Source organism: Pyxicephalus adspersus, chromosome 7 (genome assembly GCF_032062135.1).
Source record: "Pyxicephalus adspersus chromosome 7, UCB_Pads_2.0, whole genome shotgun sequence".
NCBI classification, from domain to species: domain Eukaryota; kingdom Metazoa; phylum Chordata; class Amphibia; order Anura; family Pyxicephalidae; genus Pyxicephalus; species Pyxicephalus adspersus.
Window position 1 is genome coordinate 18,634,517 of NC_092864.1, and position 27,184 is coordinate 18,661,700.

The 27,184-nt window shown below is 36.4% G+C and overlaps 1 protein-coding gene across 2 annotated transcripts in view; it reads right to left on the minus strand.

Annotated features, from left to right (window-relative positions):
* Positions 1-714: 714 nt before the first annotated feature.
* Positions 715-27,184, minus strand: part of LOC140335255 (uncharacterized) — a 45,614-nt gene continuing 19,144 nt past the window's right edge. Inside the window, exons 1-10 of one of the 2 annotated variants that reach the window (XM_072417751.1) lie at positions 19,618-19,814; positions 14,422-14,536; positions 13,717-13,855; positions 11,480-11,652; positions 9,960-10,108; positions 8,351-8,516; positions 7,495-7,594; positions 6,176-6,245; positions 5,470-5,516; positions 715-5,388 (exon numbers count right to left, since the gene is read on the minus strand). In XM_072417751.1, coding sequence (XP_072273852.1) covers positions 3,330-5,388; positions 5,470-5,516; positions 6,176-6,245; positions 7,495-7,594; positions 8,351-8,516; positions 9,960-10,108; positions 11,480-11,652; positions 13,717-13,855; positions 14,422-14,491 — 2,973 coding nt within the window. In that variant the 5' untranslated portion in view covers positions 14,492-14,536; positions 19,618-19,814 and the 3' untranslated portion in view covers positions 715-3,329. Of the gene's footprint in view, positions 5,389-5,469; positions 5,517-6,175; positions 6,246-7,494; positions 7,595-8,350; positions 8,517-9,959; positions 10,109-11,479; positions 11,653-13,716; positions 13,856-14,421; positions 14,537-19,617; positions 19,815-27,184 lie in introns of those variants that run through there. The other variant, XM_072417750.1, reaches the window with a different exon arrangement.

Below are 27,184 nucleotides of genomic sequence, written 5' to 3' on the forward strand. Positions count from 1 at the left end.
ATTCAAAACATTTGGAAAGAAGTTTAAATGCAGGTCAGATTCAGATGTCAAAGAATCCTAAATGATCTCAAAAGTGTCTCAAACTAATGCCAAAATGAAGCCATCAACACAAGCCCAAAGTCCATCTACACAGACTCCAATCGTCATCATAACGGGGACAATAATTAATAATTATCCTATAATAAAAGAAACGCAGAGGTAGAAAAGAAAAAAATCTCTGCCGGCACTAGACTATAATATAAATTTATATACTATATATACAGTATACTTTACGATAAAATGGTATATATTCTGATGTTTTGTTGGAGTTCCATATAATAAACAGCTATCAAGTTCACGTCCTTTCCCTGGAATGAAAGTATCTCTACAAGTTTGCAGTATTATGCAACAGGAACTGACCCCAACAAAAAGATTTCTCTGCCTGGAAACTGCTGAAGTAAGTTTTTTTTAAAGAATAAAATACGTTTTTTCTTAAACTATATTGGAACTATAAAGTCCATAATCATGTCAACTGTTACCTCGATGACTCAACTGAACCATTTTTTATTGTACAGGACTCTGTATCCAATCTCCATAAATAACAATACATCTTTTTATTTTTATACTGTATCGTGACTTGGCACATATGAAAATCCTTTTTTTCTCCATTTCTTAAAAAAAATGAAATGCCTAAATGTACATAGCATATGTCTTTAAAAGAAATGCTTAATGATATTGTTTTGAAATATATTTAGTTTATTAAAGTGCATTTGCATTACAATTACACTAAAACAACCAGATTTACATTTTGGTTTTTATCCATTCTACAAAAACAAATGCTCAGTATGCTTAACATTGTGAAAAAAACAATTCTTGCAAGATGTACCAATCTATGAGGTTTTCCCTTTCCTGTTTTCATGTTATTAAGGAAGAATAAGAGAGAATTTGAATGGTTGCGAAATTAAAATATTTAGCTATTAAACAAAAGTTAAATATTTTTCAATATATATATATCAACAATCCTGGTTTCCCCTGCACGTGCTAGGACTGAATGAACTCCTGTGCACATGTGTGGAAGTTACATCATCCTGCCTTAGCCAATCAAGATGGTTAAAGATCAGGATAAGGAAGAATGGAAGGGAGAGGATAGTGGCACCCACAAAGAAATGGGGACAGTTCCGCTTTAAGGATCTTCCATGGAAAAATATATGTACATTTTAGTACTACAGGATGCAATGCATTACCTTACAGAAGTCTAAGAGAAAGGGACAGACAAATAACATTAGTCAATGGACAAAATAACAGAAACACCACAAAATAAAATGTAATACATGTAATACAAATGCAGCTGGAAAGTTAATACCATTCGTCAGCAACAACAGATGTGTCTATTGGCATTTTGCTATGTGATTCTTTAAAGCTACTAAAGAAAACAAGGTCCATGCTGAAATGAAAGTGCAGCAGTCAAAAATTAGTTTAGTCAGTGTTTACATCTCAAAAGTATTACCGGTAATATATATATATATATATATATATATATATATATGTATATTTCACACGTATTCAGAAGGAGGTCAGCATGACTTCCCCCTAACACTAATTTCCTATAAACATAACCCTTAAGCATTGCAGGCATTAGGGCTTTGAATATAATTTATTGGATATGTCTAAAAAAAAAAAAAAAAGATTTTGACCTATTGGTGCTGTATTGGGGTCTTCTTTTTAGCACAGTTTTCTAAAAAAAAAATACAATATGCCTAATATCATTAAGCGCTAGCTGTTATTTAGAAAAAAAATATAAAGTGCTACAATATAAACATAATACAGTAGAACCTCGGTTATCCGGCACCCATGGGGATTGGCCGATTCCGGAAAGTGTAGTTTCCGGTTAACAGAGGTTACTCTGAAACTGAGGTTTTTCAGCCATTCAGCACTCGACTTGAATGGGAGACTTGTCCCTATTCACCTCTATTGCTAAATGGCTGAAAGGCTGAGAAAAGGGAAACCCTGATGAAGCTTGAGCCGTCATCAGGGTTTACCTTTTCTAAGCCAATCACAAAGCGAAACAATCAGCCGAGACCTGCTCTGCTCTCCTGACGCTCTCCTGATTGCTCGCGCAGCCCCGGTATGAGTTCTTGGATGCAGAACACATGTCACAGCTCTGCTAGGCTTGCAGGAATAATCAAGAAAGTGGAGCTGTCGGGTGTCGGTTATCTTAGTTTTCCAGTTATCTGAGTTCTGGATAACCGGTGGTTGCTAACGGTATTACACTGAACTCTTTTTGGAAGCAGCAATCTGCTTTCTATGCTGATCTGCAATTAGATTATTTAATATGTCAACCAACAGCCTCCAGAGAAAACTAAGTTACAGATTAATGCACTTTGAGTATGAAGCCTCAAAAAATTTTCATAGTTTTCACCGTTTTTTCTCAAATTGCCAGTTTTTTTAACATATTGCTACATATAAAACCTATTGTAGTCAAAAAGCAAATATGGTTTCTTTTTATTTGACCCTTTGAATGACACGAATAGTTTAGGCTACAATTGTCACCAGTGGAGTTTTTGTCGAGCACCTTTTTGCCACTCAAAAGCAGAGATAATTGACTCAAGTTATTGGATTCTCTGATTATACACTTTCGATATATCTTTGTTATACACTTTTAGAAGCCTTTTAGAAGAGTGATCAAAACTTGTTACCACTTTGATAATTCTGCCATTATTAAAGTAACAAATATTTCTAAACATGGGAAGATTCTGGCATTAAACTGGAATTTTATTCTACTTTCATCTACTTAAATGATGAGGCTACATTTAACTTCATGTTTTTTGATACTTTTAAATACATTTCATGCATGCATAAAAAAAGCATATTCTGTAAACTGATCATGTATTTATAAATATAGAATAGAAACATTCTTTGTTGTAACTATGAACTTTTTCTATTTCATATATCTGATCACCAATTATAACTCCATCCCAAGCTTCCATACTGCCCTGAATATTATAATTGGAAGACAAAATGCATCCATGAAAAGGAGTTTGGTTCACTAAACAAATGAAAGTTTTGCTTGTATATGATAAATCAATAATGAACATAATTTTGCCCCAATAAACAAGTTAAGTGAGCATTCATTTTGCTAATGGTTACACTGCGAAAATGCTGTTAATCAACCCCAATATTTAATATAGTACAAGATGAGCTGCTAAATCTGATTTCACCAGAAACATCAATTATGATGAAAGTTTCTCTTTAATTTACCAACGCTGTAGGCACATGACCTGAGTTGGACTAACCTAATCTAAAAAGCAGAAAAGTTTCCTTTTTTGTCCCCAAACATTTGTATTGATTTGTTAAGGTAAAACCAGCTTCATGTATGAGTTGCCATCTTTATCTTCATTACGTTGCTGTATCAATAGGTGTTTATTTTGCTGGTTTGAACCCAAGGCCTCTAAATCACGGAGAGGGATAAAATACGATAAATTCTCAAAATTGTCAGACTTTGTTGGAGGGCATTTTGGGCTAGTAAGATATTTGTTGGTGTTGAGCTGTTCTTGAATGAACTGAATTTCATTCGGATGGCAGGGGAATATCAAGCTATTGGGAGACACCTTATGCCCATAGTTGTTTTCCAGGTTCTTTAAATGTTCACATATGTCAAAAGTCAATGTAAAAGGAACATTTTTATGTGTTGCTGTCATGTCATTGTCAAGAAAAGTGTCCACTGCTATCTTTAAAGTCTTAATGGATTTATCTGACAAATGTTTAGATGGATGGTATTTTCCATTTGTTGATTGTACAAAGTCCCCCAACCAAAACTGCGTTAAGCTTGATAAAAGACAATCATGTTTTTGGCTGTTAATAGTTTTGCTGTTATTGTTATCTGTTACATTAACAACCTTCTCAGTTTTTGAAGATTCTGTATTGGTTTGGAGTTGACTATCCCCCAACTGATACTGTATGCCATTTTTAGACGTGTCCTTAGCTGAATATTGGGAAGTAAGGTTTCCCGAAGGTTTATATTCAGAATCAAATAGGAAGTTTGTTGATCCAGAGCTTTCACTTTGTTGTCTCTCGCATGTCTTTTGACATACTGAATTCTCATCACCTTCATGAACTGCTTGGTCAAAGCTTTGATATCCAGACAGCTGACACCCAGAATCTGGCCCACCTTCATGAACTGCTTGATCAAAGCTTTGATATCCAAACACCTGACATCCAGAATCTGGCCCACCTTCTTGAACTGCTTGATCAAAGCTTTGGTATCCAGACAGCTGACACCCAGAATCTGGCCCACTTTCATGAACTGCTTGGTCAAAGCTTTGGTATCCAGACAGCTGACACCCAGAATCTGGCCCACCTTCTTGAACTGCTTGATCAAAGCTTTGATATCCAGACAGCTCACACCCTGAATCTGGCCCACCTTCATGAACTGCTTGGTCGAAACTTTTATATCCAGACATGTTGCAGCCAAGCTCTGGATCACTTTCTTTGACAGCTTGATCAAAGCTTTGATATCCAGAGACAGGACAGATAGAAATTGGGTCACTTTTGCTTTCATAGCATTGTAATGTGAATTCCGAACCCTGTTCAGGTTCTGGTCTTATGATTGATTGAAAACTGTCCTTGTTGTGTGAGAACAAATGTTTTGTGTTGTAATATAGAACACTTTTTGGGGGCAGAAGCCTTCTGAAACTGTTATTTTTGCAAAGCACCGTATTGTCTGGTAAACTGTCCAAACAAAAAGTTTTGAAAGAATCAATAAAAAAATCCTTTCTCTTATCAATCAGGGCATTAGCAAAGCTGGTATGGCCAGAGCTTTCTAAAGGGTCATCATTTTGCTGGTATAAAAAGTCTTTATGGATAGTATCTTGTGGAGTGTATGGGGTATCGTCTTCTTCATTATCAGGCCAGTGGCCAAAGTATGAGGAGTTGAAGCCATCTATGTCTAATAAAAAATCCACTGGAGAATCATCAGAGCCATAACTATTATATCCGGATTCACGATATGCTGAGACACCTGAATTGCACCGTTGGGTCTCCATTTTACCAAAACTGTCCATCCAGCCTGAACCACCAAATGTTGATGTGTTAATGTTTTTAAATGTGTCCACCTTTATTCCTGATGAGTCACAAAGTATATCAAAAAACATCTTTGCAATGGAAAGGTCTCCTTCCATTAGGTGATCTTCAGCACTATGTTCTTGTTTGTTTTCTAGAACCACCTTTTCATTTTCCTTTTTGGGGTAAATATTAACACATCTCTCAATATCTTCTACCTCAGGTTCAAAAATAACTTTCTTATAGTTATAACCTCCACAGATATTGACATAGTCCTTGGAATTGAGTTGCTGGGTGAGTTGGTCACATTTGGACTTGTGAACTTTGACAATTTTGCTTAGAAATCTTCCACTGAGAAGAAAAAGAAGTGTGCTAATGTTTCAAAAATTATCAAACTTTAAAGGCAAATGAAAATATGAATTATGAACTTACCAAGATGATTTTGCAGGATATTTTCCATCTGAATTTGATGGATGATTCTAAATAGAAAAATTTGCACAATATTTACCATGAAATAAAAAGTGGTCAAAACCAATTCAGGGGAACAATGAAAATATAAACATAAATACCTATAGTCTCTGAAGACAAAAATACTGACTCAGCTAATTTGTGATTTTTAAAGTGAAATTGCTCTTTTGAAGCAAAAAATTGGCTGAGTGAGAGTGAACCAATGTTTCAGATGTAAAAAGAGAAAACCTACAACCTTCATTCTGCTATTTAAAAAGGACATTTCAAACTTGTTGTAATATTTGGAAATTGAAAAATCTCTTTTTTTATAAAAAAAAAATCAGCTACTGAGCTCCATCACATGACCTAAAGCCTAGGAAAAGATCACATGGTCTCCAGATACCATAAGTATTATTAAGTTTTCACAATACTTGAATCGGCATGGATTGTGTTGTTTAGGACCCTTTTAAGGATACTGGATTTGATACCAATGGGTCAGAAAAAACAACATCAGGCAGCAGAGCCTGAATATTACATATTGAAATAGTACATATGGCTTTCCCCATGCACATTCAACACTGAGTACTGTACATTATTAATCAGTTATAATGCATGATGCTTGTCTTTTTCAGATTCACATTCTAAAACATTAAACAGACTAGTGCCACCTTCATAAAATTGATCTGCTTACCTGTAATAGTTTGCTCTGGGCAAGCTTGCTCTTTGCAGGGTTTGGGATATTATTCCACCATTTCTTGTATCTAAACAGAAATGCATACATGGCAAATATTTAGTAATAATAATAATATTAATTATAATAATAATAATAGTTCATTTAAGAATGCATTAAAACTGTAAAGAAATGTGTGTTGTGTCTACCATAAATAACAGATGGTGCTCTATTTCTATTTTCCTCAAACATTCCCAGGTTGGAATCAATTACTGCCATTGAGACATATAGACCTGGACGATTCTCCAAAAGGGAATATTTGAGTGAGTCTGATTCCCTGTTTTATAAATAGAGTTTAAAGTGTTTGTAAGCTTAGTGTGAATCCCCAAAAAAGCATACAACATGGGCCTGATTTATTAAAGCTCTCCAAGGCTGGAGAGGATACACTTTCATCAGTAAAGTTGGGTGATTCAACAAACCTGGAATGGATCTGGTCCTGGATTCAAAACATTTGCTAGGAAATAAATTACTTTGAAGAAATTCGCTCCAGGTTTGCTGGATCACCCAGCTTTACTGAATAAAGTTTATCTTCTCCAGCTTTGAAGAGCTTTATTAAATCAGGCCCAATATGTTAAGCAAATAACATTGAATGAACATTAAATGAACATTAATAAACTCAAAGCACTCATATCTGAAAAAGTTATAAAAACATGAAATAAATTAACAAAGTCTGCAATCTAGTCTACAGTCTAGTTTTACTCTATTCTATCCTCTGAGGTTTAAGCCTAAATGAAGTTAACTAAGAAAGAACTGTAAGTGTATATGCCTATATTTAAGTGCTGCTACTTTATATAACAGGATAGATAACCCTTTTAAAAAAAAAGATTAAAAAAATTATCTTTTTTGTTTGTTTTTTTTTTTAAACCTCTATTTTCCAATTTAGGGGAAGCTCCTCCCCTTCTGCGGAAGTAAAGACTGAATGGGAAACTGGCAACCCACGAGGTTGTTCTTTCTGCAATAAGCCCATGATTGGGCTTTCTTCTATTTAAAAAAAAGCAAATCTCACACATGCGCAGTTAGATTGGTACTTTTTTTTCACATTTTCGGGAAGTGCACCACCCAAGTAAGTGGCAAAGGTGTAAAAGGGCATAAAGCCAGCAATTCTGAAGATACCAGCGAGGGTACAGCTGGATAAAATGAAATATAACAATGTGTAATCTGAAAGCAACTTCCCAGCCAATGACTCGACCTGTAATCAGGTAGTAACATGCCAGAATGACATTTTGCCCCATTGTGTGTAGCACATTTTAGGAACGAAATATAGCAATGATACAACTTACCTGTTAAGACAGAAGTAGCTCCCAATAATTGAAAATAATATCACTATGCAGGTAATTGGGATAATGATATTTTGCAGATCCTGCAAGGTAAGACTGTAATCTGTACACAGGAAAAATATTTTTATTCAGTGAAAATTTCCAACATATTTACTAGCCCATTACCAGCTTATAAAGAACATTTAGGAAAAGTTTAAACGTTATTACTTCTAACACTTTGCCTTCCTTTGGATCAACTATGTCCATAGGGTTTTACATCTGGTATATGTTTATTTCCTTAGAGGTTGAATTTGATGGACTTAGAGCAGTATTTCTTGGTCATAAAGATATAGTTCTATAATTTCTCCAAGGAATATGTTTTCTATATATCTGGGATACGTTCATCTACGTCAGTTTTTTTCAATCATCTTACCCTATCGTTATCCCAAGATAATTTTCAGGATCGGGAACCCCCTGTTATATTAATCAATAGGAAAATGCTATATCCATCGGTTGCCAGTGAGAATGCCCAATTATCATTGCCCTTCCAATCAATTTTCTTGCATAGAAAGTGATCAGAATTTTGAATAAATGTAATCTGTAATGCTGGTACATGGGGCAACTCAGTTTACAAAAATTTACCTAGGCATTGGATCTATAGGCAAATGGTTGGAACCCAAAAATCTGTCTCTCACGATAGTTCAAGCTAAATTGCTTTGAGATCCACTTCATATGCAATTGTTTATAAGATCAGTTATCAGACTGATATAATTGATATATACACAAATATATATATATATATATATATATATATATATATATATATATATATAATCTGTTTGTGTGTACCCAGACATAAAACAGAATCATTAAAGGTTACCATTTTTCCACTCAGCTTCCGAGCTCCATTGACCCCAGATTCCTTCAATATCTTTGTTTTCTGCTGGCTTTGTTCTGACCCTGACTACATATTCTTCTCCTCGTTCCAGTTGCCTTTTGTTAAAGATGTATTGGGGCTCCAGTCGTATAAGGAAATCTTCCTTTGCCTGGAAGAACAAATTTAATTTGTCACATACCTGCAATACTGAAAGAATTTAAAATATTCATCAGTGCATTTTCTTTTTCTATCATGGTGTTTCCCATGCTCTGCCTTCCAATGTGAGTGCACTACCTGTATACTTACCTATATATATTATATATATATATTTATATATACATATATATATATATATATATATATATATATATTTTTTTAATAATTGCATAACTCCTAATAGGTGCTAGTGTACTACTTGCATCAGGGTTGAGGTCACTTGAGAGGAGAACTGAGGAGGGGGCTGTGATGTCTCAGAAAGCTATGTACAACATCTAACCATGATATTCTCAAATTACATGGGGGGTGGGCACCGAAAACCCAATGATAAAATTACCTAAATGATGTATGTCATTTAAAAGGAAAGGTTGTATTTGAAAACAGTGTTAGTATGTTAAACATGGAACTGCTTATGGCGTATAGGCAGATGGAACTTCAGCTTTTAAATGGAAAATGGAGCCCCTGTAGACTTTTTTTTCAATCCAGCGCCAGGACATTCTTGGGTTAAATAGCATCACTTTAAGTCTAGTGTTTGGGATCTACCCCATGGAGGTGTTGCAACAGATGTTCTTCCATAGGCATGGTAAATGAAAAGGGCTGAATGGGGCTAAGTGCAGATGGTCAGCTCCCAGTGGCTGCCTAGCAAGCTCTTGGTAGCTCTATTGGTATGCAGGTTCTTAGTGAACCAATAATTAAACATTTAACAGCAGTTGTCAGCCATCGGCACTTAACTTCTCATGACTGCCCCCAATGAGTTGCCATGGATGGGATTCTACATTTGCAAATAAAGGAATATTGATTACATTTGTGGGTGTTCTTAGATGTTAGGGTATATGTAAAACGTTTATCAATCCAAAACTTTATTTTACCCTTATGATGTGTACTTTTTTATACAATGTGCAAAGAACTCCAAATGCCTGGTGATCCTGCCAGCCCTCTGTGTTCTGACTTGTGGTAGCATTGACATGTAAAAGCAAATAGCACTTTTATAGGGAACAGCACAATACAATGTGAATGCATGGTGAGCCTCCGGTCCTGCAGGCCCCATCTCTAATCCGCTACTTCTTGGCATCATTGAGAGTGGCCCTTAAAATACCATACACACCAATGCAGAGAAGCAGAGCCCTCTCTTCTTCTCCCCTCTCAGATCCCAATAAAAAAGGCATTTCCATATTTTACATTTTTGTTTAGTCTTCTAGGTTATATGGATGGCTATACAAGAAAGGCTAAATGTTCATATATTTTAATGAGAACTTATTTTGTTGGAATGAATAGTCTTGTGACCGGGCCTCTTTATAGGAGATGGCCAGATAAAGAAAATGCCATTCAGATGCTGTGGTCAGTTTTATATGATGCAGCGAGCACAAGAAAATTGAAATACCGGTAAACGGCTTACCAGTTTTCTGTTCTTCTTAAAGAGAATCTGTACATGGAAAGTCAGCTTTTTTCGAATGAATGAGTCCTCATAGCCAGTGTTCCATTGCACCAGACAATTCTGTTCCTTTTGAAACTTAATTCGGACATTTGATGGAGCTCTCAGTTTAACTGTGCACAACACACAAAAAGAACGTTATTTCCACAGAATCTAACAAGTTCTAGAGGAAGTGGATACATAGATAAGATAAAGAAGGTTGCAGAGAAATAGTTGTTGCTTAAATAGGGTCAGTTTGTGGTCGAAATGACCCTGCACTAAAAAGATGAAAACATTTGGAGGTTTCAGAGAAGAGATCAGTAATGGCAGTGTACACATTTGCTTAAGAGTTTCTTTGAAGTACAACTGTACAGTTAAAGAATTAAAGACCCAATAAACGTCTTGCTGCCATGCAACCAGTATAGTTAAAGGATTAAACTATACCTACAGGTCTGTTGCATGGCATGCACTGCTGACACCCACCCCTTAGCCTCCTTCCCAACATGCACCAAGGCAAATTGTGGGTCTGCCTGTTGCTGCCTTGTACAATAAATTGGTCAACCCATGGTAGACCCTATGTACTTGTCTATAGCTTATACAAAAAGTATATATATGGGTTACCCATGACCAAAGAGAAGAGATTTAATGGTCACCAACAATATCGGTAGCTTATGGAGACAGCAAATCTTAGCTAATAGGGCAATGGGGGGGTATTAAAGGTGTTGACATTCTGTACTGACAAATATCATAAGTTTGCACCCTGCATTCTAATGCAATGTGGGCAGCATCACCCATGGTTTGTAAATGATGGTTGTATGGGTTAATACTCCCCCTAACAAGAAGATAAAACGTTGCCTGCTTTGCACTTTGTAACCTGCCAGGGGCTGGGTCTCTGTAGGTAGTGTTCCCTTAGTACCCTAACAATACCATTTACAAAATGAAAAAAGGGTTCATACTGATTAGAGAGCCAACCCAATGCTGGAGTAGCAAGGTGGAAATCTATAAAATACCCCGGGGGTGCTCTGTTGTGCATTGAAACCTGGTTCCATCTAGAAGTACCATATCAAATGACATGCCTAAGTCCTATATCCTTATGGAACTCTATACCTTTGGGCTGAGATACCCCCCGTAACTTCTTACCAATTTACTAAAAGTACTTACTATATCCACAGCTTACTATATTAATGTAGGGGTCAGTTGGAAGAATCCCTTTTATATTGCTGGCCATTGGGAAGAATGTCAATATGACGGATAGCCAAAAACATCATTGGTATCAGTTAAAGAGTCATAAAATGCTCATTGCTTAAGAAGCCCCAAGCAACCTCTGGAGGAACCGTAGGGTTCCATGGGATCTTGGTTGAGAAACACTGTACTAAATATTACTATATTGGTTGGTTGGCATATGACATTGCACAATGATAGTATTTGTCAATGTCTGCCACGATCAAGCAATTGCTCCTGTTATCTTTTGAACCCCCACTAGAAACTTTAGAGTTCCCACTTACATGTGGTTGAAATGTTTATGGTTGTATTGGCCACTGGTTGTCCATGGGAATTCACGGCTATTAAATAGGTATCAGCAATCACAAAAAAAGGAACAGTGATGTGGCATATACATTTATTAGGCACCACAGTACCACCAGACTGCTCATTTTGCAGGTCCTGGCATTTTTCTTCTCTGAAACGACATAAATCCCAAATTAAGATTTTTTTCACTAAGAACATCTTTTTTTGCAGAAGATTTACTATTACATATTTATGTATATTCTATTTAGCATACCATAGGCAGCACACTTCCTAGGACCCAAAATACCAATGAGACTGTCCAACACAACTCACTCCCAAGGACCCACACTACCCATAGGATTGTTATCCAGCACACCTAAGATAATTCTTAAGGATCCGCACTACTCATGGGATTTTCCATCCAGCTCACTCCCCAGGACCCATACCACCCATGAGATTTTCTATCCAGCACACACTGCTCACTACCCAGGACCCATACTACCACTACTACTCAGACCTCACAATTCACATAGTTTGCTTCCCAGGATCCATGTAATCATCACAGTAACACTGCAGGACACACTGCATACCCCTTGTAGCCATGCTACCCATGAGACTTGCACACAAGCATACAAAGCACACTTCGTTGTACCCACATCACTGATACACAGAGCACAGTAGGCACCACTCTCCAGCATCATTATGCTAGTATGGGCTAGTATGGGCTAATATGGGCAGCACGGTGGCTCAGAGATTAGAATTCTGGTCTCTGCAGTGCTAGGTCCCAGGTTCGAATCTAGGCCAGGACACTATCGGCATGGAGTGTGCAGCTTCTCCCCATGTCTGCGTGGGTTTTCTCCGGGTACTCGGGGTTCCTCCCACATTCCAAAAACATGCAGTCAGGTTAATTGTATTCCCAAAAAATGTGTTAAAAACATATGACTAAGGTAGGGACATTGGACTGTGAGCCCCTTTGAGGGGCAGCCAGTGACATGACTATGGACTTTGTACAACGCTGTGTAATATGTCAGCTTTATATAAATACTGTGTAATAATAATAATATTTTGTAATCAGTAGACGGGCACTGCAGCACGCAATGCTTACCTCCTATACACAAGCCTCCAGTGGTGTTTGTACTCCCACATGCACAGCTCCATTCCTATTATCCATGTCAACAATAGGATTGCCACCCCAGGACAAATAGCTCACTACTCCGTACTCACAGTCCATTAGACACAGAGCTCCCTCAGATCCCCCTGGGTACCATCAGTACCCATATAAAGATATACAACACCTTCTTACTACTACATAATAAGAATACATACCATTTCTTACTAAGCCAATCAAACCATTGGTCCTTCTACACAGATAGTTGTAAATTAGTACATAACTTCCATAATACCAGCTTATGCCAAGCAAGTTTTCTGTTTTATTATTAAGCAATAGCTGTATAAATGTTGATTTACAATTCCTAGAAATGGCTCAGAATATCTCCTGAACTGGCAGTTATAAGTTGGACAACACATCGTTTTAATGGGAGTCTGTTGGGTGATTATTTAAAAATGTGCATAAAAGATTCTTATCAATGTCTGTTTTAAAAACTATTCTTTTTGTAAATATGTAGCTGGGGTAAAATATTTGACAATTACACACTCAGTCTGTGCTCCTTTCTTTGCAGTGTTCACAATGCAAGGTAATGTATCAACCAACTCAAAATAATGCAATCACTCTGTGAATGATATCTGATAACAGTTGAAACTGATTACAGAGCTCCCTCTGGTGGATACACTAAACATGTCTATATTTAAAACAACAACAAAATATGGAAAAGCAAGTAAGTAAAAAATAAAGGTTCATAAAATGTATGTATTTTTAAACTTTCTAGTAACGTACAATGTGGGCAAAAGTGATAATAAGCTTAGTTTATTGGTAAGCTTTATAAAGGGGTGGATTGAACCTTTGCATTGCTTTGATGCAACATTGCTTTGATGCAACAGCAAGGGTTCTTCTCCACAGCATGCTCATACAGGAATGGCACCTCTACCCTTCTAGGCTGTGACTGCTTCCTCAAAACAAACTATAAAAACTTTTCACATTTTATTGTGTTTATCTAATTTAACTATTCAATCAGGCTTTAAAAATTCATATTTTTTTGACATTTATGGAATCAAATCTGTAATTATTTTTATTTTTAATTTACTAATATGTAAAAGGAGAATTTTACTGTGAACTTACTTTTGTTCTAAGTCCGTATAGGTTAAGGTAAAATCTTCACTGCAACTTCTGTTTGAACCAACAGATTCCCAAGAACAAAATATTTCAGTGAGGAAATCATTGACACAGCCCAAATTGTTAATACTGGAAATGTTCTGAGCTGGAGGGAAAGACATAATAATATCAATATTTCAATGTACCTACAGTTTTCAGTTGTCTGTTGGTTGATGAAAAACCCATAAACCCAAGCACTTTTTGTCAAAAAGCAGGGTGAAATTATTGAGTTGGCTCTGCAAGGGGCCTGGATTGTGTTACATATGAACATATATATTATATACCAAAGAGTCACTCAATTGACCCTCATTGCACAAATGTAATGGATTAGGATTCATTTTCATGGAGACTTACTAAGACAGAGAATCTCCTTGAGTGATCCAACTGCCTAGGAAGCCCCTAAGATTCAAACACGAAAAAGAGAACAATTTTTTGCTATGTTGTAGAGTTAAAGAGAGAGAGAGGATGGAATCAGTAGTTTACCAATAGACAACTAGGAAGAGTTAACACCAGAAATGATGGAATGAGTTCATTTCTGGCTCATCCTAAAGTATTTTTATGGATTCGCTGGGTGTTTAAATGGAATACCATACAGGAAATATTTATATAACGCAGAGATCTACTGCATAAAATTTAAAATTTAACTCTAACTTACACTTAACGTATACTTACATCTGCTTAATGCAATAAGTGATAAAGTGACCCAAATGAGGTGGATCTGTTTGATTCCTTTTAGTCCCATCCTAAGCCTTGGTGATATCTTCTGTTCTGTGAGCTGTATTGAGACCTGTGTGATAACCATGAGATTACTTGTTAATAACAATGGTAACTTGATTTGAATTACTTGATTTGGAGATTTTGCAATTGGTCGTTTTGAAAAGTAGCCTCTAAATATTGCTATATTAAAATAATCACTAATTTATGGTTGTAGGGACTCTACATGAAGCACAGTGGTTCCAATGATCCTTCTCCCAGTAATAATAAGGTGCCAGTTTATTGGGGACCCACAGTTTGCATTTAATTTATTACCATCCAATGAGAGTGCCAGGTCAAGGTCTTAATGTTTTCACATAAAGGTATGCTTTACAGAGCATAGCCAAAATGTTTCGAAGGCAACAACAATTCTCATTTATCAAGGCTGTGTTTAGTGAACTTGGGAACATTAAAATATAAACCAACAAAATTAAGGATAGATAAGGTTTTTTGGCACAAAAATTGTTCGTATTGTTACTTATATATCAAAAATACAGGTAAGTACCATTTTAGGTCCAAAACCCATTTTATAAATCATGGAATAAGGATCCGCAAACTAGATAATCGCCTTAACTATCTATACTTTTTATGTGGTGAAATAAAGTCTTGTATCCCGAGCAGTCTCGCCACTTGGCTTCTTTCAGCGAAATGACTTTCTTTCCTATTAGTTGTTGATATGGTGAAATTATTATAGCTGGATGATGGATTATTGTTCAGGAGGCTGTTGAGTTCTTTAGACAGGAATGTACTTTCATCAGTAGTAAAGAGTAGCAGCCCACATTAACCCAGATTGTTACAACATCTACCACATAAACCTGAAGAAGCCAAGTGGCGAAACGGGTCATTACATTTTTTAGACTTTTTTTAGAGAATTATATATTTATATAAATAAATTTATAGAATTAATAGCAAATAAAAGAGAAGAAGCGATTAAACAGAACAAATACCATCAGATTTTGAGAACCTAATGGTACACCAGTGTCCCTTATTTGGTCCATGCCGAAGTTTACTTTGCTAACCACTTGATTATATAGAAGCTGGAATTCTGGCAGGACCCTTAGATATGTTGGCAGAAATATACTTAGAAATAACACTTAGTCAAAAGAAAACTAAAAGCAGCTTTCACTGAGTCTAATTACTAGTAATTACTAGTAAGCCACATTTTTGGGGGGGCTTAGCTTTACTCCTCTGCTTGACTCATATTATCCTAAGTACTACAATTAATCTGTTTTCCTCTCAGATAATTAACACACCTTAATGAGAACTCCCTCATATTAATTTCAGACCTATCACTATCATAACTACCCTTATGTTTGGCGAACCAATCCTAGTACTCAAATATTTCACACCTATAATGCAGATCTTTTGACAATCAAACTCATAGAATTTAGGATTTACTTTGCATATGATTGAATATTTATCAGTTACCTTTAAAGGATTCACATCAACATAATTTAATAAAGCAACCTTCAGAAGTGAGACTTCTAAAATTCTCATCACTCTCAGACACTTAGCCAAGCACTACATTTTTTATAAATATCATCTGCTAGTATATTCTGCTGGCAGGCTGTGCATATGTATTTGAAATCAACATATGTTAACTATTAGCTTCATATGTTATCCGTTAGTTCCATTTAGGAATCCATACAAACTACTGTATTTGCAAGGGTTCTTCAAGGGGATGCTATACCAGTTTGTTTTACATGTAGACAGCAGTAGTTATCTCATGTTAGCCAGTGCAGTCTCTAATTTAAAAGTTAGACAGATGCATTCATAGAAGGAACAGAGTGATCAGCATAATTTACTACGTTGGCCCTTATATGTGTAAAAAAATAGGCTATTAGGCTTGGTTAGCAATTGTTTTTTACAGCAAAGAAGCAAAAGAAATTATGGAAAACATAAAATGGAGCCATAAGCGCCATCTGCTGGTTGGAGTTTTGCTGAATTGAATGGTGTTTTTATTTGAATGTTTCTTTCTGAGTTGACTCCCAAATACTGCAAAGTAGTAAATTTTTCTCTCTACAAAATTGCTGCAGTCACACCTAATGCTTTCATGCACATAAATCACAGTCTAATTATCAAATCTTCCCAGACTTTACTTGTAGAGCCAGAACTTGTGTAAAAATGTTTTTAATAATATCTAATGATGTTCATCTTCATTCATAGATGTTGGCAAATTTAGCTAAATGTAATCAATCTAACAATCTGATAAATGTAATTTAGGAAAAATTTGTCTACGTGTTAATCCTAACACATCATCAAAATAATCAAATAGAACACACACAATAAACATTGATATCAAACATTTGTCATGGAGGGGTATCAGTAAGACAATTGAGCTGTTCATAATATTCAGGGTTGCCATATTTTTTAAATGATGGTTTTGAGATATCTGCACTCCATTGGATGTGAACAGCTGCTAAACATCTTACCAAAGATACGAGTGCTTGTTAATATAGGAAAATGCACATATTGATGTTTTTTGTTTCTGTATTTTAGGTTTTCTGCTTTTAAAATAAGAAAAGATCCTTATCAAGAAAATGAGATAATAACAGATCTTGAGTTTAGCAAATAGGCAAATGCAAAGTAGCAAAGGATAATAGGGACAATAATAATAAAGTGTGTTATACAGTATATTGAATATGAGGGTGGCCAGAGATGGACAGATAGAAACAAAGTAGAATGATAGCAGTAAAAGACCAAGATTTTCTCTGGTGTTGGGATGTTATACTACTACTATAGTACTGCTAACAAACTGAATTTGTAAATGATCAGCAGCAAATATTTCCTGCACAGTAGATTCTTTCTGGAGCTAGGCATTTAGTTTGGTTTGCTTGCCAGAAAAGATAATCAAAGAGTCAGATTATCTAACAAGTCTATTCATTTTATATCAATTTGGGGTGGCCACAGATGGACAAATAGAAAACATGGAGGAACAATGTCTGTTTCTTTTTTAAGGCCGGATATTTCTCTATAGCTAATGTAGTTCCTGAGACAAATAGTCATGATATGGCCATGCGTACAGCAACCCCCTGCCCTGGCATATTGATAAATGACCAAGTGGGGACCCCAGCTGTACTTTCCTATATAGGAGAGCACAGTGGGGTGCTGCTTGCTTGTCCTCTCTCTCCCTTCTACAGAACAGAACAGTACATTGTGTACAGAGCTCGTTCATTTATCTGTCTAACATCTGTGCAGGGCTTAATACTTTGGGACTTGCAGATATATGCCTAAGGAATAAGCTGTAGTCAGAGAAGACCATACAACTGCTATAGCTTGCTAAACACTAAATTATACAGATTTTAATAGAATTTAGTAAATACATTTGGAATAAATGTTGAAAACCCTGCAGAGAAAATGCATGTAGATTAGAGAGACAGGGGGTCGATTGTTGGGTCTACATTTGCTCATCCTGAAACAAGCCACGCAAACACCAACACCTACCACAATCCCTGACTGGCAATAAAGCATATGTTCTACCTAATCCCTTTCCTCAACTCTACAAAGCTCTGACTATGATAACCAAGGTGCAAACAATCATTTTATCATTATTAATAACTCAAAAGGCAATAAGAAAAAAGCATGAGTATATAGCCTGGTGCATATACCTATATTGTGTTTAATCCTGCACAGTTCTTTTAAGTAATATTATATTTGTCATTGTTTAGGAACTTTAATAGTGCATTCCCTATAATAGAGGGAGTGGTGTTGTGACCATATGTTTACCAAAAAAAATTGCTGTTGTAAAATGGTTTACAGGTACAAAGGTTCGATACACTTGATGGCTTCTTTGATACACCGCTGTCATGGTGGTTTGAAGTTTCAGAAATAAATTACTAAGCTATCCTTCTGATTCTTTCACTCTAATTTTTTCCTTGTTACATCACAGCCTCAGCCAGCCAACTACACGCAGTGCAAATACTCCAGAATCATTTATAAGGACTGGGAGGGGCAGGGGTGAAATTCAAGGAATTATTATGCATGGATTTTACATGTTTTTACCAAATTGTATCTCTTTAAAAAGAAAAAGAATAGTTTATCTCTTATATATGTATTTAAAAGGGGTGGTTACTAAAGGAGTAAAAACTATTTACTAAGCAAACCCTAAAGCAGTGTGCACAAGTTCAATATTTGTTGCTGGAAACAATCTTTCCTGAGAGTGATAGATGAAGGAACAAACGCTGTACACACAGCACCATTCTACGGAGAAGGGAGGGGGGAGAACAAGCAAGCTTCTGGGTTTTTTTTACGGTTGTTTACTGTCAGTCGTTCTTGGATCCTTCAGGACAGATCCATGAATGATGTCAAGAGACTGCTGTACATATGTTAGATTTTCACAGAGACAAACCCGATTGTTCGTAATCATCTGACGCGTGTATGTAACCCTAAAGTCTACTTTAGATAAGTGACATTGATGAGATAGAAATGAGCCCAAAGACGGCCAACAGCAATGGCGAGCCCAAAGATGGCCAACAGCAATGGTTAAAGGTCTGGGGGTAAAAACATATCAGGAGAGACTGCAAGAACCTACTATGTAAAGCTTTAAGGAAAGAATTAAAGGGGAGGGGGCATGAATAAATGAAATACATAAAAAAGCATAGGAAGGGCAGTTTTTAAGAGTAAAGTATTCACGAGTAAAGTATTCCGAGCGAACACTCTCATTTCATTTAGAAAACCAACAGCAAGCTGAAACATGATTGCAATAATCATAAATCTATCCTTAGACAAAAACGAAGAAGCTTGATGGACCACTTGTGTCGACTTTATATCAGTTGAAGCTGTGTTCACTTCAAATACTTCTGAATCTTCTGAAATCAATCCTTTTGAATTGTCGCCTTTAAATTGGGAATTTAAAGAGAACAGGTTCACTCTACAAGGTAAATCATCGAGTAGCATATGGAACATCTGCTTGGAATCTGTTCACCTGAAACAAATTTGGTCAACATGCTCATGGTTGAAAACGATCTCCTTATACCACTTGTGCCCATGTGAAGTCACCTTTTCGCATGCTCGCATCTGTTAAACAATGGCAATTTCACTTATCCCTCAATCTTATCAGATCACCAATCTTTTTGCTGGTCTATATTCACGTCACGTTGTATTTGGTAAACTTACATTAAGATGTGCCCATCCAACATTTGTTAACAGGATCAATAATGGTTCCCGACACCGTCCTCAGTTCCTTATGTCCCTCCATGGGCCAAATTTGTCTCTTGCTGCAGTTATCAACATATCACACGCATTTCCTCTTCAGCACTCAGCCAGGATTGCCCAGCCTACTGTTTTACATTCTTTTTTTTCTTTCCTTCTGTACTTTGTGATCACACAGTTTCCCAGCACTGACACACAAATTGTGGGCCGGGACACTATGCAAATCTCCTCTCCTCCAGCCTGGAAAGCTGCTGCACGCCTCTTGCACTTTAAAGCCTCTAGCGACCCTTTTAACAATACATTTCCTAGGAAGAGGGTTATCTGACATTTGGAAATTGATATCAGTTTGAAATTTATAGGAACAAAGTTGTTTTACAAAGGAAACTGAGCTAAGCTAAATGTTTTCTCTAGCAGTCTCTTTTAGGAAATGAACTTAGTGAAAGCATCTATTAACCAATGGACAAGGCTAAGCTGGTGTCCAGTAATTGCAGCAAAGTAACCTCGATATACACTGAGCTATAAAAAAAAGTTTGTATTTCAAATGCTGGACTTAATTATATAAATATATATATATATATATATATATATATATATTCAGCCTTAAACTCCAGCCTTACCATCAGTCTTGTACAGTTGTACAGGCTCCTCTTCTGCATTGAAATTTCTCATTCTGATTGTACTTTATGCTTCTCACAGTGTTCATTAAAACCCGCGGCAAGTCAGATAGAGCCTAATAAATGTACTAATTGAATAACACCCATTAACAGATAGCCCTTTCCTTCCCAGCTGTTCAATCTCTGGCCCACCACTTGCATGGATTACATTTTAGTTCTATCAATCATAGAAGCTCAATATCACATGCTGACATACCCTAGGGAAGTCTGTATGCAAATACCTACTTCTCCAGAATGACTTACACCCTGTATAGAGGGGACACAGGTAGTAATAAAAGCTTAAAGACTTCCTCTCCTCTAACACTTTAGCCCAGCCATTGCTAAATAGGGTTCTGTGAGTGTTCCTGCAGAGGGGTTCCTCGAATTGTGACTGATTGATCCCCCATTTTTTGACACCTGCATTGTCCAAGGGCCATCACTACTTGTGAAAACCAGCTGCATGACACAAATTATGTTTTTAGCTTTTTGTCAAGGTAGTATTCTAAGCGGGAATGAACTGCTGCATGAGGGCCCTGGGGCCACCTTAGCTAACAGGGCTCCCCAAAGCCAGGGCCTAACCTGTGACAATAATTGTAATGAACAGGGGGCAGTGGGTGAGCCACTCTTTTATGTTCCGCCTGCACCCCTCCATGTACATGTTAATTTGCAAGAGTATTTCTCACCCAGCCACATTGACAGAGGGATCCAGGCAATGCAACAGGAATACTTGTTCTTGTCGTTTGCTTCTGTTCTATGACACACGAGTACAGCCAGGACATGTGGATGGGTAAGATACATTGACACTTATGGGGTGGCAGAGGGACCCCAAGTTAGTTTTGCACAGGGGTTCACTATTGGGTACGTCCACCACTGATTAATTATTTTCACTGACCTCCAATTTAGTTGGCTTTTATCCACTGACCCCAATAAATTTGTTTTGGCAGAAGTTCTCAAAGACCTGAAAAGTGGTATTTACCCTCAGGTGTAATTAACTTGGGAATGGCTACTCTAGGCAAACTTAAGAAAAGATATACATTAAAAGTAAAAAAAAAAAGTATTAAAATTACGTTACATTCAAATTTGTCATGTAGAACATAATATTGTACATTTTGCTAGGAGTGATATTGATTACTGGTTTCCTGGATGTTCTGCTAATCCCATGGCATTCTGGTCACTGACCTGGAATAATTATGCTGATTAGGAAAGTCAGATAAATATTTGTATTTTCTATGTTCGTTCTTTGTCAGTATGCAAATACAAAAATGCAAAGCAGGTCAGAAGAAGATTTTGAATTGCCATGTGTATTGCTCACGTCCGAAGTGGAGCAGGATAATATGGTACTCCTGTGTACATTCCTAATAACCCTATGGTGGCCAAGAGCAGCTTTTATGGTTTAACCTATTACTTATTTACTACCCAAACAAAGTCAAATGTTTTTTGCCTCCTGGTGCTTTCAAACCCATGACAAACGTAGGAAAGTGGCGCCCATCAACATAAGGCCCAATGCCGTTAAACGTTTGTATATCTCTTTACTACTGGAATATCTGGACTTGAATCCTTGGGGCTATACATCTGTTTTGGCCATTATGATGGGCTTCCATTCTCCTTGTTATATCTTGTATTTATTCTTTTATTTGGTGACTGTGACCGAAGAAGCTGGAGGGGTGGGCAGGAACACTATATCCACCTGGTATATGGGAACAGTCAGGAATTGAGCCAGGGAGATGACAGGAAATTAGACATTGAAATAATAGGCAATGCCAAACTCTACACGTCATATGTATTACACATCTGCATATGCAACACTTAGATAATAAATCACACAGCATATCACATTGTAGCCATTATCTGTATGGTTTTAAAGCAATACGAGAAAAACATCTTTGAAATAGTTTTTGTGGGTCTAGAAAATTGTTGTCATCCATTCTAACACTTTAATAATCATAAGCCAAAGTATATGAAAAGTTTATACAAGTACAAGCAAAGTTTGTGATTACACAGGTCATGGTCACTGGTCCACCTGCTATCTGTACTGAGGGCTTATTCAGACATTGCTGCATATATTTTAGGTATAAAAGTAACAATACTGGGATTTATGGGGCCTTACATTTCAAGCAGGTGGCCTTCCCACTACCTGTCCATAGCTGCTATTATACATGTCCTATTTGTCCATTCTATGTACGGTATATTTTTCTAGGCACTGCCCAAATTACTTGCATACTTTTTGATACCTTATTTTTAGCTGTTTCACTATTGGACTAAGTTTAGATCCCTGGCAGGAACAGGCGTTCCTATGCTGCTGCCGGTGGCTGGCACCTTGCCACTTAGCCAACCAGACTTTACACATTTTACAGCAGGTGGTACTGAACTGTTCACTGCCACCCCCATTTATTCTCTTTGGGCTTTTGTGGGTAAGACGCTAAAAGAAAGAGGAAGCCATTCAGAGGTGTGAGGAAAGGGTAACTGCAACACAAACTATTTTAAAATCATAGTTTCTACAGCATACAAAAACTTAAGTAAGTTAGCAAAGTATATTTATCTAAACCTAAATGTAAGTCTTCTCTACCTAGTAAGTGTAACGCTCTTTCTTACCGCAAATATTCAGATTCACCTGGGTTTATATTGTAACCTACAAATGAGCCAAATCTGTCAATGAATTGCAAAATTCTAGAAAACTATTGCCCTAAGTCAAAAGAAAAAAAATACAAATAGTCAGTTATATCATCAGTTTCCAGATGTAAGTTTAAAAGAGATATTACAATAAATTAGTGGCAGAAGTAATGTAGAATAATAAGAACTTGGCCACCAGAAACAGAAAAAAAAGAAATCCCTTTGTTACTGGCAACAGAAAAGTCTGCATCAGAAAACTGGGAAACAAGCTATCTAAAAAAAACAATAGCTTTATATGTATATATATATATATATATATATATATATATATATATATTATATATATATATATATATATATATATATATATACATATTTATTTAATATACATATTGGTATATGTATTATTTGGGGACTGATAGGTGTGAGAGGTAGTCTGTTTCCTTTCCTATTCCTAGAAGTACCCAAATGTGCTGCAGACTGTTTTCAACATGGGAAGAAGATTTATTACACTGCATTTATTACATTTATTGTGTACAAAACATAATTGGTATTTACTTCATTGGCACTGCTACTATTGGATTGGAATGAAACTGCCAGGTAGACCAAGCAACATCGAGCAGATGACAATGATTTGTCATCAGTGGTAAATTGAAATATAGGATATTTCTCAAAACTTTTGGGAAATACCATGATAAGTGTGAAGCACACAAAGACATTGAGGATGACTTATGCACAAATGTTTTAGCTGTATTTTTATATTTTTTAAAAAAGCTTTGGCCAGATTTCAAGAAACAGTAAAAAAAAGTAGTCAGGGTCCGCAACAAGAGGATAGTAACCAAAAAAGGCAAAATGTCTAAATTTTTTGTCATTGAGTCACTACAAGCTGCCAATTATATTATACAATCAGGAGACATTTGTTTTAAATAGAAACATATATCAGAAATATATTAACTTGTAGAGTCGGTGTAGTGACAGAATGTTCTGGTAACTCCCTTAGGGCTGGGAATAATATATTTGTTCTAGGAATCCAGTTGGTGCAGAACAGGTTTCAGGTCTTGTTAATTTTAATGAGGTCAAAACAGACGCTAGTGTCTTCAGAGACTACAGTGCAGGCTGAGTCTAATGGAATGGATGATCAGTGCAATATTCAGCACTTTACAAACCCAGTGCAAGTGCTTTAAAGTACAGTTGACAATCGAAAATCTGGCCATCGATAATCCAGATCCTTCAGTTTTCCGGCATGAATTTCAGATGGCATTTTTAGTACAGGGACTGTAGTACACTGTTTGGCCACATATGTTTTGATGGCGCTGTTCTGCAGAAACAGCTGTTAGGTCTGCTTGCTAAACTAAATACACATTGAGACATCCTTGCTGCTTGCTCCCTGGATCTGTGCCAGATGTCCACTGGTGCTGCGAGAGGAAGGCTGGCCTGTGTGTGGAGGTAAGCATCATTTTCAAAAATCTGGAATTTTCAAAAATCCGGCACTCCTCAGGCCTGGAGGTAGCTGGATTTTTTGAATGTCAACTGTAAATGAACAATTGTTATGGTTAGCTTGCATTCTGGGCCAGCATCAGCACTTGGATATATACAATTTCCCAACCTATCGGGCAGGTAATGGGAAGTAGGTATTGGGTAATGGGAAGTCCAAGCTTGCCATGTGCGTTGAACATCCAAACAATGCTGCTTTTGTGCATTCACTAAGGAGTGCATCCACAAACTAATAATAGTGGATGCACTATTATTTATTTAGTTAGCCAATAAAGTGATTGGCTAACGAAATAAATACACATAAACCAAAGTTAAAAAATCCCATACTTGCTGTTCATATACCATGCATATGTACAGATATTTAGCATTCAAATTTCTATTCCAAGCAACAGTATATAAGGGTTCACATTACAAAAAAAGGGAATCTAGTATTCACTGAAATTTTCCCAAGTGGAGAATCAATACATTACCAACAATACCAACTCCAATAATACCATTGAATCACAAGGACCTTGAAGGTTCTCCACCAGGAAATGTTTCTGTAAATGTCAGATTCCCTGCATATTAAACAGACCCGATTGAGTTGTAAGTGATGAGTACTTGCAAATACATGTTGTGGTTCCTATGTGGGAGCTGGCAGGAAAAAACTGAATTTGGCATGAATGCAGGGATACCAAGAAAGGGTTGGATATCTGTAGCAATTTTTGATACTAACATAGCAGAATTTTAACAAACAGATGCTGGGAGGTAAATATAAAAGAGGTTTCACAGATTGTCTTTAGTTTAGTGTCTTTTGATAGTAACTGGGTAACTTTATATATAAACGGAGGTAGAAACAAGTACTGACAATTTTATTACGAATAGAGACATTCCTATTAGGCCTCAGGGGTTAATAATACAACATACAGTAGTCCAATACTAGGAATAATCTAGTGGTTTACAGCTAAATTGTTAGAATAGGTCCAGAACTTCACAGCCACTACTTCAGAGCTCATCCAAAAGGATGAGACCTTCCTGAAATGTCTGTATACGGAGTACAATTGCTGCTACTTCTACTGCTTTTCTCCCTCCCCTGAGGAAGCCTAACGATGCAACACGTTTGCTTAGAGTCAATGCTTGGATTGTCAGAATTTAAAACTCTGCCCTGAGCAAATTGTTCAGATCCAAATGACAAATCATTTTGCCTATCTCTAATCACTTACATGGTAGATAGTAATTTGTTCCATGTTAAAACTGTATGTTAAACACTTTTGGTAATTAAACTATTTTATTTACACAAATCCAAGTATCATAGATGTGTATCCCAGATTCTAGAACTAGATTATAAATCTGAATTGTAGTTTTGTTTATTTTTAGCTGTCATGTTCCATCATGAAATAGTAATGATTTTATGCTTGTTTATTGTTTCTACATGTCCTCTAAAGATTACCCTCCATTTATGTAAAATCAGCCTGTAAGTCCACTCATAAAACGTGCATACACTTCATACATATAGTATATATAGTATAGTATAAATACAGAAGTCATTTGTTTTGAGGTGTTTGTGGTTTTTCCTTATTTTGTTTAACTTCATTAGGATATTTGTTAGCACTGGTGTTAATGTCTTCCCTAAATGTGTTACCCTCATGACCTTGTACAGACCTGAACGTGTCAAACTAACATAATAGAACACAACCTCAAACCCAACACAAACTCAAAACCAACCAAACCCAAAAACCTGAAGCACGTATCTGTATTCCTTTAAAACATCACTCAATTGAGCAGTGAAAAGGATTTGTTGAAGAAAAAACAAATACAGATCTAATCCTTTAATTGAAATATATGTCAAACAGATTACTTAAATCTCATAAAACCTTTAACAAATCATTTCATTACACTTTAATAGTGAAGAATCAATCACTTCCAATTAAATGCATTGGAAGAGAATTATTATTGTTTCTTTTAAAATAATTGTTATTGTGTGTTGTCTATAAAGTACATAATAATGATGCTGCAAGTGTTATGAGTTTATGGTATAGGAGAATAACAGGGTATGATATAGTGTAAATATTGGTTAACTCAATGTTAGTGTTAATTTTACATAATTTTAAGTAAAAAAAAGTTTATAATTTGTATGAGTGTTTATTACTTTCTGTTTTGGTACTTGGCAATACTTATGGTTTGAGTAATTAATGTGCACCAATCGATAGGCAAGCCGATATAGTTATCTGCAACCAGCAAGTTTACCAAACCACAATGTGATTTTTGGTGTCAATTTGGACAGTTTGGTAATAACTATTAACTGTTGGATCAGAACAGAAATAAAAGGAGAGATATTTGATGAGTATAACACTTCATAAAAAATAAACATGTACTCTAAAAACACATGCGATCTGATATTGATCCGTCATTGCAGTGGTGCCAAATCCATTATCGTGTCAGTCATGGTAGCACATTTTGGAGTTCTGAAAGAAGGGAAGAGCTGCAGAAACTCAATACAACAGCTACCGCAGACTCCTAAACCCTACACCCACCAGCTGCTCATGAGCATACAGCAATCAATGCGGCTACATTACAATATTGTGCACCATCTTTTTTTAAGTCTATTTGTGAGATCCCCCATATGCCCTTGAAGAGGAACTGAAACCAATGTGGCTCACCTATCCCCATTCCATCACCGGGTGCCGCCATCTTTCTTCCTTTCTTCTTACTAGAGGTGACCTTTAGCCATCTTGATTGGGATGACGTAACTTGAACTTATCCACACACTCAAGGGAAGTCAGGATTGACAGGCA